This window comes from Thamnophis sirtalis, unplaced genomic scaffold (genome assembly GCF_051295495.1).
Source record: "Thamnophis sirtalis isolate CommonGarterSnake01/CBP01778 unplaced genomic scaffold, rThaSir2_p1.2 scaffold_3, whole genome shotgun sequence".
Taxonomy (NCBI): domain Eukaryota; kingdom Metazoa; phylum Chordata; class Lepidosauria; order Squamata; family Natricidae; genus Thamnophis; species Thamnophis sirtalis.
This window is the reverse complement of record NW_028261383.1, coordinates 164,075,787-164,088,621: the sequence shown is the minus strand read 5'-3', so window position 1 is coordinate 164,088,621 and position 12,835 is coordinate 164,075,787. Positions and strand designations below refer to the sequence as shown.

General features: G+C 41.0%; 1 protein-coding gene across 1 annotated transcript in view; it reads right to left on the bottom strand.

Moving 5' to 3' along the window:
• The window catches only part of ATP13A1 (ATPase 13A1), a 37,208-nt gene that overhangs the window by 15,560 nt on the left and 8,813 nt on the right, over window positions 1–12,835 (bottom strand). Inside the window, exons 7-14 of the mRNA XM_087710676.1 lie at window positions 12,587–12,693; window positions 12,010–12,139; window positions 10,815–10,870; window positions 9,926–10,052; window positions 8,582–8,719; window positions 5,261–5,381; window positions 4,942–5,099; window positions 3,047–3,222 (exon numbers count right to left, since the gene is read on the bottom strand). Of these exons, the coding sequence (XP_087566802.1) occupies window positions 3,047–3,222; window positions 4,942–5,099; window positions 5,261–5,381; window positions 8,582–8,719; window positions 9,926–10,052; window positions 10,815–10,870; window positions 12,010–12,139; window positions 12,587–12,693 (1,013 nt within the window). The remainder of the gene's footprint in view (window positions 1–3,046; window positions 3,223–4,941; window positions 5,100–5,260; window positions 5,382–8,581; window positions 8,720–9,925; window positions 10,053–10,814; window positions 10,871–12,009; window positions 12,140–12,586; window positions 12,694–12,835) is intronic.

Below are 12,835 nucleotides of genomic sequence, written 5' to 3'. Positions count from 1 at the left end.
CTTTACCATACAAAATAGGAGTTAACTGATCAAGTGGAGAAATACAGATTGTCCTCGACTTACAACCACAATTGGGAGTAGAATTTCTGCTGCTAAGAAAAGCAACCGAATTGCACCTGATTTTACCTTTTGGCTGTTAAGTGAATCTGGCTTCCCTGATTGACTTTGCTTGTCAAAAGCTGACCGAAAAGATTGCAAATATGATCCCGGGACACCCCAACCATCCTAAATGCATACAGTATATCACAGAAGTGGGCACACCCCCTCACATTTTGTAAATATGTAAGGATATCTTTTCATGTGACACTGTAAATTAGTGAGAATACAGCTTGTATAAAAGTGTAAATGTGCTGTCCCCTCAAAACGCAACACACAGACATTAATGTCTAAACTGCTGAGAAGATATACTTAAAATATTTACAAAATGTGAGGGGGGTGTACTCACTTCTGTGATATACTGGTTGCCGGGGGGGGGAATTTTGATCACATGACCACAGAGATGTTGTGAGGGTCATTAAATGCAAGATCTGTCATACAAGTCAAGGACTACTTGTTCTGACCCCCCCCCCTCCGGCCTGTGAGTAACGCAGACACAGGCTTGGCTATTTGCCACTCTTTAATCACAGGAATTACAACTCTGTTGGCTGAAAGCCCATACAACACTCTCATTCCAGAAGGGTTGGCAGCAACCCAAACCAAACAGGATGGAAATACAAAACAGACCAGACAAAGTTCCTCAAGATTGTTACGAACGGTTGTGTCCTGCAAAAGGACTCCTCCCAAAGTCTCTTTTTATATACTCTCTTGGGAGGTGCCAAGCCACAACCACCTGGGCTTGATTATCTCTTATGAGTCTGTCTCTGTAACTGCTGCCTCTGTTTCTCCGCCCTCCGTTGCCTGGCGTCAGGGACAAACTCCCCTTGATCTTCCCCACTGCTCCATGCCTCAGGTGCCTCCTGGTGGCCAACCAGCCTCTCTGGTCCCTGCTCCTAGTCTGAACCCTGATCAGGGTCCTCCACATCTTCCATAGCAGACTCATAGGATTCCTCGCTATCGGAGTACATCGGCAGCTCCAACGGCTCCTGTTGGGCCACAACAACTACCTGTATCGGCTGGTGGATCATGAGGAGCATTTAGTAGAACGTCAATCTACATACGGGATCCTTTCAGCTAACCCTCAAAAATAAGCCTTGTGATACCCGGCTCACCATTTGTCAACGAGTCTTCCCTGTTCTGAAAAGAAGTCTATTCCTGAAGAGCAACTACACATTTTTTAAAAATGTGACAGAATACAATATCATCATTATGCCTTCTTTTTTTAAAGAACACACTTGCGACAGATACTAGTTTAGTTGGCTTTATGAAAAGTCTTTATCAACTTTATGAAGGATTCGTCTGTCAGTAGCCAAGGAAGTTGCCTTTAACTGAGGTAGAAAGGCAGAGTATAAAGCAGATGAATAAATCAAGTTAAGAGTCAGTATAGCAGATCAGACATTGGAGTAATCCGTGACCCGTCAAAACCGCGGTCCACAAAAGCGCGCTCGACGAAAGCGCACATTTGACGTCATCACAGCGCGACGAAAAAAATTAAAAATTGAAATAAAAATAAAATTAAAGCAAGCCGATTCACATAAAGGTAAAGGTTAGGCTTAGGTTTAGGGTTAGGTTAAGGGTTAGGTTTAGAGCGTTAGGGTTACGTTTAGCGTTAGGTTAAGGGTTAGCGTTAGGTTTAGCGTTAGGTTAAGGGTTAGGTTTAGGTTTAGATTTAGGGTTAGGTTAAGGGTTAGGTTTAGGTTTGGGGGGGTTAGGGTAAGGTTTTCGCTTTATTTTTACATTTATCGATCACAGCGCGATGTTTTCGTCGCACTGTGATGACGTCACGTACGCGCTTTCGTCGAGCGCGATTTTGTTGTCCGTGGTTTTGTGGTGGAACCGAGTAATCAGCAACAAACACCGACTCCATCTTATTCTCCTTTCCAGAGTACTGGAGCACAGCTGATCATTGATTGCAACTCTTAACTTACTACTTGTATCACATTCCAATCTGGTGAGCAAAGCCAAGACTTTGTTCTCACTCTGTTCCCATCTACGGTAATATTACGTCATAGTATTCTGAAAATTATTTTCCAAGACTTGGAAAAATGTTCTCACAATTAAAAACTGATGACCATTCAAAATGGAAACATGGGTGGAGGTGAAACGTACAGGCTATGATTTTCTGCAGTAATTACACAGATTTCTCCACTTGTATGTGGCAATGGTGTAGTTGGAGTTTTCTTTCCCAACTCTATCTGGTTTGACCAACTGAAATATCATCAACAATTAGGCACACGCAACAAACGCAAGCTTCTTTGTGCAGCTATCCAAAAGCCATTCAGAATTTCCCATGCCAAAGCAACTCAGATTTGCATACATTCAAGGCATCAATTTCATAGGTGTGTAATTAATTAATCCCATTAACTGTTCCACTGGTTAACAATTCAACAATGGAACAGTTTTGCCTTCAGAAATTGTGGGTGCTTCGTCCCTGGAGGCTTTCCAGAAGAGACCGGACAGCCACTTGTCTGAAATGGTGTAGGGCAGTGATGGTGAACCTCTGGCACGCGTGCCAGAGGTGGCACACAGAGCCCTCTCTGTGGGCATGCATGCCATCGCCAGCTGCTCTTCTGGTTTCTGGTGTGAACATGCACGCCGGCCAGCTGCTCCTCACGTGTGAACCCAAAGACCAGGTGTCAGCCCATGCATGCGCATCAGCCAGCTCATCTTTGGGTTTCTGGCGCTCCAGTGTGCGCACATTCTGGTTTGGGCACTCAGTGCCAGAAGGGTTCACCATCACTGGTGTAGGGTCGCCTGCTTGAGCAGCGGAGATGAACTAGAAGACCTCCAAGGTCCCTTCCAACTATTCTGTCCTATCCTGTCCTACAACTTGAAAAAATGTTTGTTAAAATGTATATACTGTTTCATGTAAAATATTTCGAAACCATTTACCTTTCAAAAGAATAACACCACATGCACATAGGGAAGGAATTTGCAGACAAGAGCTCACCATTTTATGCAGCATCTCCGGGGCCCCTTTCACAGTTGCAATGTAACACAGATCAGTGGAGCCGACTTTCTCATAGGAAGCCAAGACCGACATTCTTTTCAGGGCACTGGCAAAATGAAAGCGCTGGTGAATTTTCAGTCCCTGAGTTTTAATACTTCGGGGGAAAACTTTCTCATCTGGAAACAAAGAGATCGGGAAATCCTGAAAGGGTTCAACATTACAAGCGGTAATCTTCCCTTTGGATTCCCAGGGGGAGGGGGTTGTTTGGAGACAAAAGCAGCCCTTGTTTGTACCATTTATCTAAATGCCAGGAGAACATCTTCTCCCCTTCTTCAACCATGGGACCCTAATCACATAATCCCTTTACAGGAGCAGAGGCACTCTCAGAGACTGGGCATCCTAGACCCATAAAATATATTCAATTTACTGCCATCTCCAGAATCAAGAGCGGTAGGAATTCAGGCAGCGATCCATAGGATATTTGCAGTTTGGTATAGTGGTGAAGGCATCAGTTTAGAAAACACAAGATCATGAATTCTAGTCCTGCCTTGGGCACAAAAGCCAGCTGAGTGATCTTGAGCTAGCCACATTCTCTAGAGTGATATTGCTAGCTCCATTATAATAGAGGAGAATGGTGTGAAACTGATGATTTGAATATTCCCCAAGGTGAACTGGTTGTGAAAGATGCAATGTTTTGCAATGTACACATTTATATTGGGAAAACCATGTAGTTCCATGTGTTGGTTCACTCACATTGAAAAAAAACATTTTTTTTGCATAAGGAAAGAGATAGAGAAAAGGTTTTTTCTTTCTCTTTTTGCTAATAAACTGTGAAATATGTCTAAATTGACTAGGATCAGAATTCCATATCTGATTTGTTTCTCAGCAATAATAGTTCTAGGGGAAGGATCTTGTGACCTAAAAATTAAGGAGATGTATTCATTAAAAACTTGTAAAGGGGACATAGGAAATATATAATGTTGAGCTCAAGAAACTATTAACAATAACAGATGTTGGAACAGGCAAAGTATCACTGATATTCTCAGCACATCAACTACATCTTGCGCATCTCTTAAATCTTGAAAAGCTGCTTTTGGAGTTGAATATAGTATACAACTATATACCATCAGTATACCGTTTAGCTAGCAATAGTTTCTCCTGCTTTCTATGCTCACAGTAGATGACTCAATGGGATATTATTTAAGGGAAGAGTTTAAGGTCCACCTACTGTGAGTTTCCCAGTTACTATTTATATGGCCAGTGAATTTACAAACTGACTTTAGGCTGATAATGTAGGATTAAATCAATAAATTCCAACAACAAAAGTGCAGATAACCCTTTTTTTAAAAAAAAGTTATTCTGCACATTTGAGACGTATTCTCTGTACATGGGCCAAATAAAGTCTGTTATCGTAGAACACAGATGGGCATTTACATTCTTAGTTTCTTGCAACTCAGAAAATCAGATGAGAAATATAAACTGGAGTGGAGAAGATGGATTGACTATATTCAAAATAAATACGGGACTAAGATATTCCAGATAGTTTATGACTGAAAAAGTGGGGAACGATATAATCTGTTAGTTAGTTAGCCTAACAAAGGAGGAGTTAAAGCTCAAATGAAAGATGATACTAACTTTCTTTAAGTTTATTTTAGAATATGTTTGTTAAAGATTTACACCCTGTATTTGTTCTGGGAAGTTGTTGGGGGGGGGGAAGGTTGGGGTGGGTTGTGTTCAGGTGGGGAGGGGAGGTAAATATTTGTAAAAGCTTTTTTAAAATTTTCAATTAAAAAAAAAGAAAATCTACTGCATGTTTCTGTAAAATGCCCGTGGTCTTATAAAAACAGAGAGCAGGAAAAGCTGCTTTAGGGCGCTCAGGAGCTACCCCAGCCTACCTTTTGTCAGAGTCCAATCCACAGCAGTTAGCATGGCTTTCTCCAGTGGGTCACCCACCAGTGTCCCATCGTCCAGCTGCATCAAGGAATGACATGTGGCAATGACCCGATGAGTCTCAACTGGAATGTCTGACACAGGTGTCACTTCTTTCCCGTCTCTACAATAAGATCAAAAGGCCACAGGCTCAAACAATTGACTCCCAACTTAAACATAACTAATCTCTTAGGAAATTAGGAAACTACGAAAAGGAAACCGTGGGTAAGTCAATGGGCCCGAAAAAAATTCCAAACAACTTTGCTTCCCTCAGCCTGGATTTACCTAAGCCCAGCCACACCTCTCACCACAAGGTTGTCACTGGTGAGTGTGCCAGTTTTGTCAAAGCAGCAAATCTGGACCTTGCCAGCAAAGGGGATGCGGAATGGCTCTGTGCAATAAACATCTGCAAGAGACAAAAGACAGATATAGGTGAGCATGCAATAATAAAAGTCTGTTTTTTTCTTTTCTTTACTTTTTATAAATATCCCCTATCTATTCCCATCACTCACATTGTATTTACCAATTTAAAAATATCTCCGTCCTATATATCTGAATGAACCCAGGCCACCACATACGACACCCTGAAAATTATGGCCAGGATGATTTCAATTCCCCAAAAATGAAAGACGGAATTGAGCGGAGAAGAAAGCGCCATGGCTCTTTTGCCAAATTAACAAGGAAGCATATTTCTCACTCAATCCAATGACCTAGAAATCCCAGAGATAATAAAACAATTTAAGCAGAAACAGGCCAAGGACATCCATCGAGAATCTTTATGGTGATCCTCTCCAACTTCAGTATTCAAAGTTTGTTAAAACTTTAGAAGTATCCAAAAATCCTAGAACTTGCAACCTACAATGTGTTCTGAGTTTCATTTAAGGCTTTGACAGAATTTTCACTTAAACTAATTACAAAACAATAGTCTGCGCCATGTCTTTTGACTGAAGGTACTGAGTCAATATTGTAATTGTTGAAAAACCTGAAACTTTAAGGAAGTTTAGCAGCTTTCAACCAATCTTTTCCTCAATATGCTGATAAATCTGGCATATTAGTTCAGCAGTATTCTGAACTAATGGCCCATTCCACTGTACAAAATTACTTCAGCTCAGTGTTGTTTTGCACTGTCTTGCATGACAGATCACGCCATAACTTTTCAGTTGGGTTAGGGTAAAGCTTTTGATTTGGCCATTCCAAAAACATTACATTTCTTCTTTTTTAGTCTTCTTGTTGTAAATGCACCAGTATGTTATGCTGCATAACCTACATTCATCAGCTCATGCACAAAAATTTGGTCATTCTCTTGTAGAATTTACTAATGATTTTTTGCTGGAGTGCAGTTTTTCATTTTCTCTAAGCATAATAGTTCTCAGTAATGCCAAAAAACTCAACTCATCTGTCCACAGAATACTTTCCAACAACCAGGCGATGTTTGACAAACATGAGAATAATGGAACAATTCTTTATGGGCAGCAGAGATTTCCCCCCTAAAGTCCTTGCATTTTTCTTCAGAGTTCTCCTTATGGTGGATTTCTGAATAGGGGCATCCAGCAGTACAAAAGTGGTCTTCAGATTCTTTAGCTGCTATCTGGGATTGTCCGCCTCTTGGGATTGATTATTGATTGATTACTCTTAGAAAGAGTAAAAGTCACTTGGCATAATCTCCCCACACACAAATACTTGTATTGAACGTTTAAATAAAACAGTAAAAATAGAAATTTTAAAAAAGGGAGGGGGGAGAATAGCAAGAAAAATATATAAAAAGAACTCCCTGCCAAGAAAATGACTCCCTAACCTCTTCGTGGCAAGAATAATCCTAATCTCTTCCTCTTAACTAACAAATATAAAATGCTTAATCCATAAACTATTTCTTAATAATAGGTAAAACACAGCAAAAGATCCACTAGAGCTCTAAGATTTTAACAATTAGCATATTTAAAATTCAACATTCCACATCTTAACTATAACAAAATCCCATTTAAAAGTCATGAAATGGTCCCAACGTTTTGATGTAAACAAAATTAAAAAACCCAAATTTAACAAAACAAAAAGGGACCATTTCCTCTTTATAAAAACAGGAGCCCAATAAGACAATATTCGACATAATGTCTTATCTTCAAATACAGGTCCCATATCTTCACTCTATAGGCATATCCATATTTCACAAGTATAAAATGCACCCACTATCCTAGCAGAGGCAACCCCCCTTCAAAGTTAAACATAGCAAAAAGAAATAATTTCTCCTTTAAAATAATTCCAAACTTCCTTACTTTAGTTAAAGAAAAACAAGTGTAAAAGCCAATTTAAGTATAACATTAGAATTACATAATTATTTACTTGAAAAACCTTTTACATCAGATCCATTTTGGTCAAATGAAGTAAGATACTATTAAAAACAGAAAAAAATCCACCAGAATAACAACGTATCAATTGTTATCCCTGATCGAATAAAGTCAACTTTATAGTCTTTGTTTTTCTTTTGTACAAAACAGTCTTTCTCTATAATCATTCCAGGGTTTGTTAATCCTTATTACAAATTTCTTTAGCGCCTTAAACAGGTTCTTTTGTAAGGACCATAAGGAGAAACTGCTTGTGCAACCTCAGGCTGTTCTCTTTAAGCCAGAGATCAAAAGGAGCTAATCTACTTTGGCTTTTTGGTAGAAGGTTGCAAATTGTTAGTTCTGCTTATCTGAGGAGCTGTCCTCAATTGGCCATCTTCCCTTGGATGTCCTGTCTTAACAGATTCTCCATTGCCACATTAACTGCCTAAATGTGGATTCATAGAAGCCAACATCCTTGGCAATGGTTCTGTAGCCCTTGCAGTGTTATAAGCATCAACAAGAGAGATCTTGGAGATCTCTTCTAATTGAGGTGTGTTCATCCAGAAATGTATGCAGCAAAGAACATATTCTAATAGCAGCAACCAACACCATGGGATATTTTTTTTAACAGGGGAAGGCCACTCATTGACTAAAAATCACAATTAATTTCTCCCCTAACCAAACTCATATATTTTTCGCTAATTAACATCGGCTCGGTGTGTTCTGTAAAAATGTGGCATAGTTCTCTGTCCGTATTCTTTATTTAACTAGAATCTCTTTGTCCATTAACAGGACTTGGCCCATTGTAAGTTACAATTCTGCAGACTACAAATAGTTCAAAATGATTTCACAAACTTTTACCACTGTTGAGTGTTAAATTACTATTCCTAGAACTGTCCATGCTTTGTGACAAATTCTGGGAGTGTCAGATCAATATTCTGGAGAGGTTGCATTAGGGCAAGTAGTAGGAGTGCAAAGTGAAAACTCCTCATGTCATCTTAACTTCATAGGAGATTACAAGGGAAGATTTCAGTTGCTTTGTTGATCCGGTGAAGGAAATACTTGAAAGCTCTTTACAGTTTGCTAATAGTTTTGCAAACCACATTTTTTTTACATTTAAGGCCGCAGTATCACAAACCACAATGTCCCAGTCAATTAAGTCAATAAGCAAAGCAATTTGTAGTATAAAAGACGGGTGTTTCCCGGAATCAGAAATATCATTCTCTTTAAAATTTAACACTTTTAAAGTTTGCAATCTCATACTCCCATGAGTCTGGGAACTTACATAATTTGGCAAGAGCAATGAGTGAGGTGTTGACGGCTAAGGAGAGCTCAATAGGAAGTTCAGGGGGAACAACCGAGGTTAGTATTAAAGTACATTCTAGAAAGAGCTTGTAACGGTTCCTGCTGGGGTCTTTAGTGCCTTGGAAAGAGGAAGAGAGATACACATTTATATATCATGGCTGTACAATTGACTAAGATGATTATTAAGTCCCAGAACACATGCTAGGGCACAATGAAACTGTAAGTACACAAGGGGAAATCAAGTGTCTTCTGACCTCAAAGTTTTAATCTATAGACCAGACAATCTACGGATAGTATCTGCATGATACTGAACCTTTTGAAGAACAATCAACTGAAACATTTCCCTTGATAATCAATCTAGAAATGTATCAAGAATATTGTCTTTTTAAAATTCCTTTGGCTACAGGAATGTGCTGGAATGCTGTGGAATCCAGCAAAGAACAACTACTGTATATACTCAAGTATAAGCCTAGTTTTTCAGCCCACTTTTTGAGCTGAAAAAAGCCGCCTCGGCTTATACTCGGGTCAGTGAAAAATTTGCCTGAAATGGAGGAGAAAAAGGGGCAGGGCCATGCCGCTGGGTGACGCTCGTGAATGGCCCAGCGCCCCTGAGTTTCCCCTCCCTCTGTGTCAGTTTGCCGCGCAGCGTGCACCGCACCATCCCCCCTCCTCACGTTCTAATGTAATGCAGGGTTATCTTACGGTTCCCCTTCCTCCCCCTCCTGCTGCTCTGCAACGATGTCCCACCTCCTCCTTGTTATGGCAAGCAGCCACATAGCGATGTCCCACCTCCTCTGGTACAGTGATCCAATGATAGGAATCACTGTGCCGTGTGTCATAGGAGGCGGGACATCATCATCACAGCGGGACATCAGCATCATGAGGTGAGTGAAGTATTTCATTGAATACACCGGTATTGTGTGATAATAATTTGTTATGCAGAGCAAATTTTTACAATGGCTACTGTATATTTAATGGGCACAGGCAGGCTGTATATGTTATTCAATGGGCAATGGCATTATTGGTATCTATTTTTATTTTTGAAATTTATCGGTAGCTGCTGCATTTCCCACCCTAGGCTTATACTCGAGTCAATAACTTTTCCAGTTTTTTGTGGTAAAATTAGGTGCCTCGGCTTATATTCGGGTCGGCCTATACTCGAGTATATACGGTAATCTCTTCAATAAATTAACCAAAACAATAAGAGATCTATCCCTTTAATTATGCAGCCGTTTTAATTGAGTATCCCTTTTTGTAACTCATCAACACACTTGCCATTCCTACTGATGCTATCTTCTCTTCTTTATTAGACGCCCAAATTTACCTTCGATCCATACATAGGCTGCGGCAGCAATGGCAAAGACCAGGAGAAAAAGAATGAAGATGAAAGTTTCCAAGTTGTTGGCTGTTACCCGTTTCACGCCAAAGAGGATTGTACGTAAGAGCTTCCCCTGAGAGAGAGAGGGGGGGGGGGAGAATAATTAGTCTGCTAGAATTCAGAGGAATTATTGACAGAATAGAACAAAAAAATTTGACTACTATCTAAATTGTCAGAAAGTGTTCCCCATTTTAGAGTACTCTAGAGCAGTGTTTCTCAACCTTGGCGACTTTAAGTCCTGTGGACTTCAACTCCCAGAATTCCCCAGCCAGCTATGCTGGCTGGGGGATTCTGGGAGTTGAAGTCCACAGGTCTTAAAGTCGCCAAGGTTGAGAAACACTGCTCTAGACATACTGAACTGCAACTCGTGGAATTGTGGAATTTCCTTCCCTGCAGTATTATGCACAAAAAAACCCCCAAACCAACCAATGTACTTTGGCTATCAAAACATTGTCAGCAAATCAAGCCACTCCCTTAAAACCCTAATGTTTTAAGAAACATTTTATTAAGGCGCAAGAATTTAAAAAGCATCAAATTAAACGTAAACAACACAAAATAGTAGAAGGCAGACGGAAGACTTGAAAACTGTTCCATATTTACTCAGACGATTGGCTTTCTTTAAAACAAACAGCAATCACATCGTCACCATTTCATCTTTGCTTCAAGTTCTATTTTTAACGGACTTTGGGTGAGTGGAGATGTATATCTTAGATTTGTAAGTTAGTCAGAAAGAATCATGAGCTCCGAATTACAAGTTCTGCTTCTTTTGCTGGAGAAGTGAACCCCAGGATGAAGATGCATAATTGCTTTCACATAAAAGCACAGAGGTTCTTACCTGAGAAGTATTAAATCCTGTCCTCAGAACATAGGCCACACACCCATTGTCAACAGCTGCAGAAGGGAGAAAGGAAAATATGGTGTATTTTTGTAAAACAGCTCTATAAAGCTTACATGGGGGATTTGGGTGAACCCCTCCCTACCCCCAGCAAATGTGAACACTATAACACTTATGCAGTTTTTTTAAAAGTCATCATATATCATACATATATTTGCCCAGGTTCGCCTGGTGCACCAGTTGCGTCCCTACCTGAACCGGGAGGCCCTCACAACAGTCACTCGTGCCCTTGTGAACTCTAGACTGGACTACTGCAACGTGCTCTACATGGGGCAGCCCTTGAAGAGCATTCGGAGACTTCAACTTGTCCAGAATGCAGCCGCGCGAGCGATCGTGGGTGTACCTCGGTTCACCCACGTAACACCTATCCTCCGCGAGCTGCACTGGCTGCCTATTGGTCTTCGGATACGCTTCAAGGCGCTAGTCGTCACTTATAAAGCCCTTCATGGTATTGGACCTGGGTACTTGAGAGACCGCCTGCTGCCAATTGCCTCCAATAGACCGATCAGATCCCACAGATTAGGCCTCCTCCGAATTCCATCCGCCGGCCAAGGCCGACTGGCGACTACCCGGAGGAGAGCCTTCTCTGTGGCTGCTCCGACCCTCTGGAACGAGCTCCCCGTGGAGATTCGAACCCTCACCACCCTCCAGGCCTTCCGCAAAGCCCTTAAAACCTGGCTGTTCCGACAGGCCTGGGGCTAAAGAGCTTTTGCCCCCCTCCTCGAATGGTATGGTTGTTGTGTGTTTTTAAATTGTGTATTGTTATGTTTCGTCTTTTTATCCCGTCTGTACCCCCTTCCCTGACCGAATTGTGAGCCGCCCTGAGTCCCCTTCGGGGAAAAGGGCGGCATATAAATGAAATAAATCCAATCCAATCCAATCCAAATCAAAAAGGCAGAAGTTATAAGCTGAAGAAAAGAGCCTACTTGGACTAGTTATATTTATCAGTAAATTCAGTCAATATGTTGCACTACTCTTTCTCAGAATCTGACAAAAGTGATCTGAGAAGCACTATATGAGTACAATATTTTAGAAAAAAATGTTAATCAATAAATTATAATTTATTGATTTTTCTCCTATCTCTTCCCTTGTCCCTTCTCCCAATTTTGTTCACGCTGGCTTAGTTGCTACATACGTTTCAGGCCAGTACTGGCTTTTTGGGGTGGGATATGCTGCACAACTTTTGTTCCCCCGAAAATGACATGCAACCTGGAATCCCCTTGCATATCCAGGACGTGATCAGGATCCAAATCCTCAACAGGCTCCTGCATAGGACAAAACAGAACTTGAGCATTGACAATAAGCGAATAAATAAGACAATAAACACAAAATTTGCTGAGATAGGCAGAGCTGTAGGCAGCCAGTCTTTGCTGAATTCTCTTTATCTATATTTTTGCTTACATAAATTACGTATTTTCTCGAATACAAGAATTGTCCTTGTTCAAATGAGAGTTGGCCCCAGAATCGGACGATGATCCAGAGCAGGGATGTCAAACTTGCGTCACTACAGCAGTGTCATGTGACGTATCAAGACTTTTCTCCCTTTTACAAACTTTTACTTTTGACTAGGAAAAAACCGTGGATGCTTTAAGAGCCTGTTTTCACTCTATAGGTGCCAATATGATGTTCCCAATAAAGCTATTCTTTGAGGAACCTATCGGCCTCAGAGTTTTGCTTTCTATGGGTTTATGACTTGGAACCCTGGCACAAACCTTCATTTGAGGGACTGACTCTCCAGTTAACATGGCTTCGTCTACAATACACCTTCCTCGCAGCAGCAACATGTCGCACGGCACGAGGTTCTCATGGGGAGAGCGGCCTGGAATAAAAAGTTGAATGCTCAGAAAGGAGTTGGGAGAAAATATGGGCTTAGTCGGGATCTAGATTACTCTAAGGATTGTGAAGGACTTGCAAGCTGTTCTTCTTTCCCCATCTTAGGAGAGCTCAGCCTGTTTAGGCAG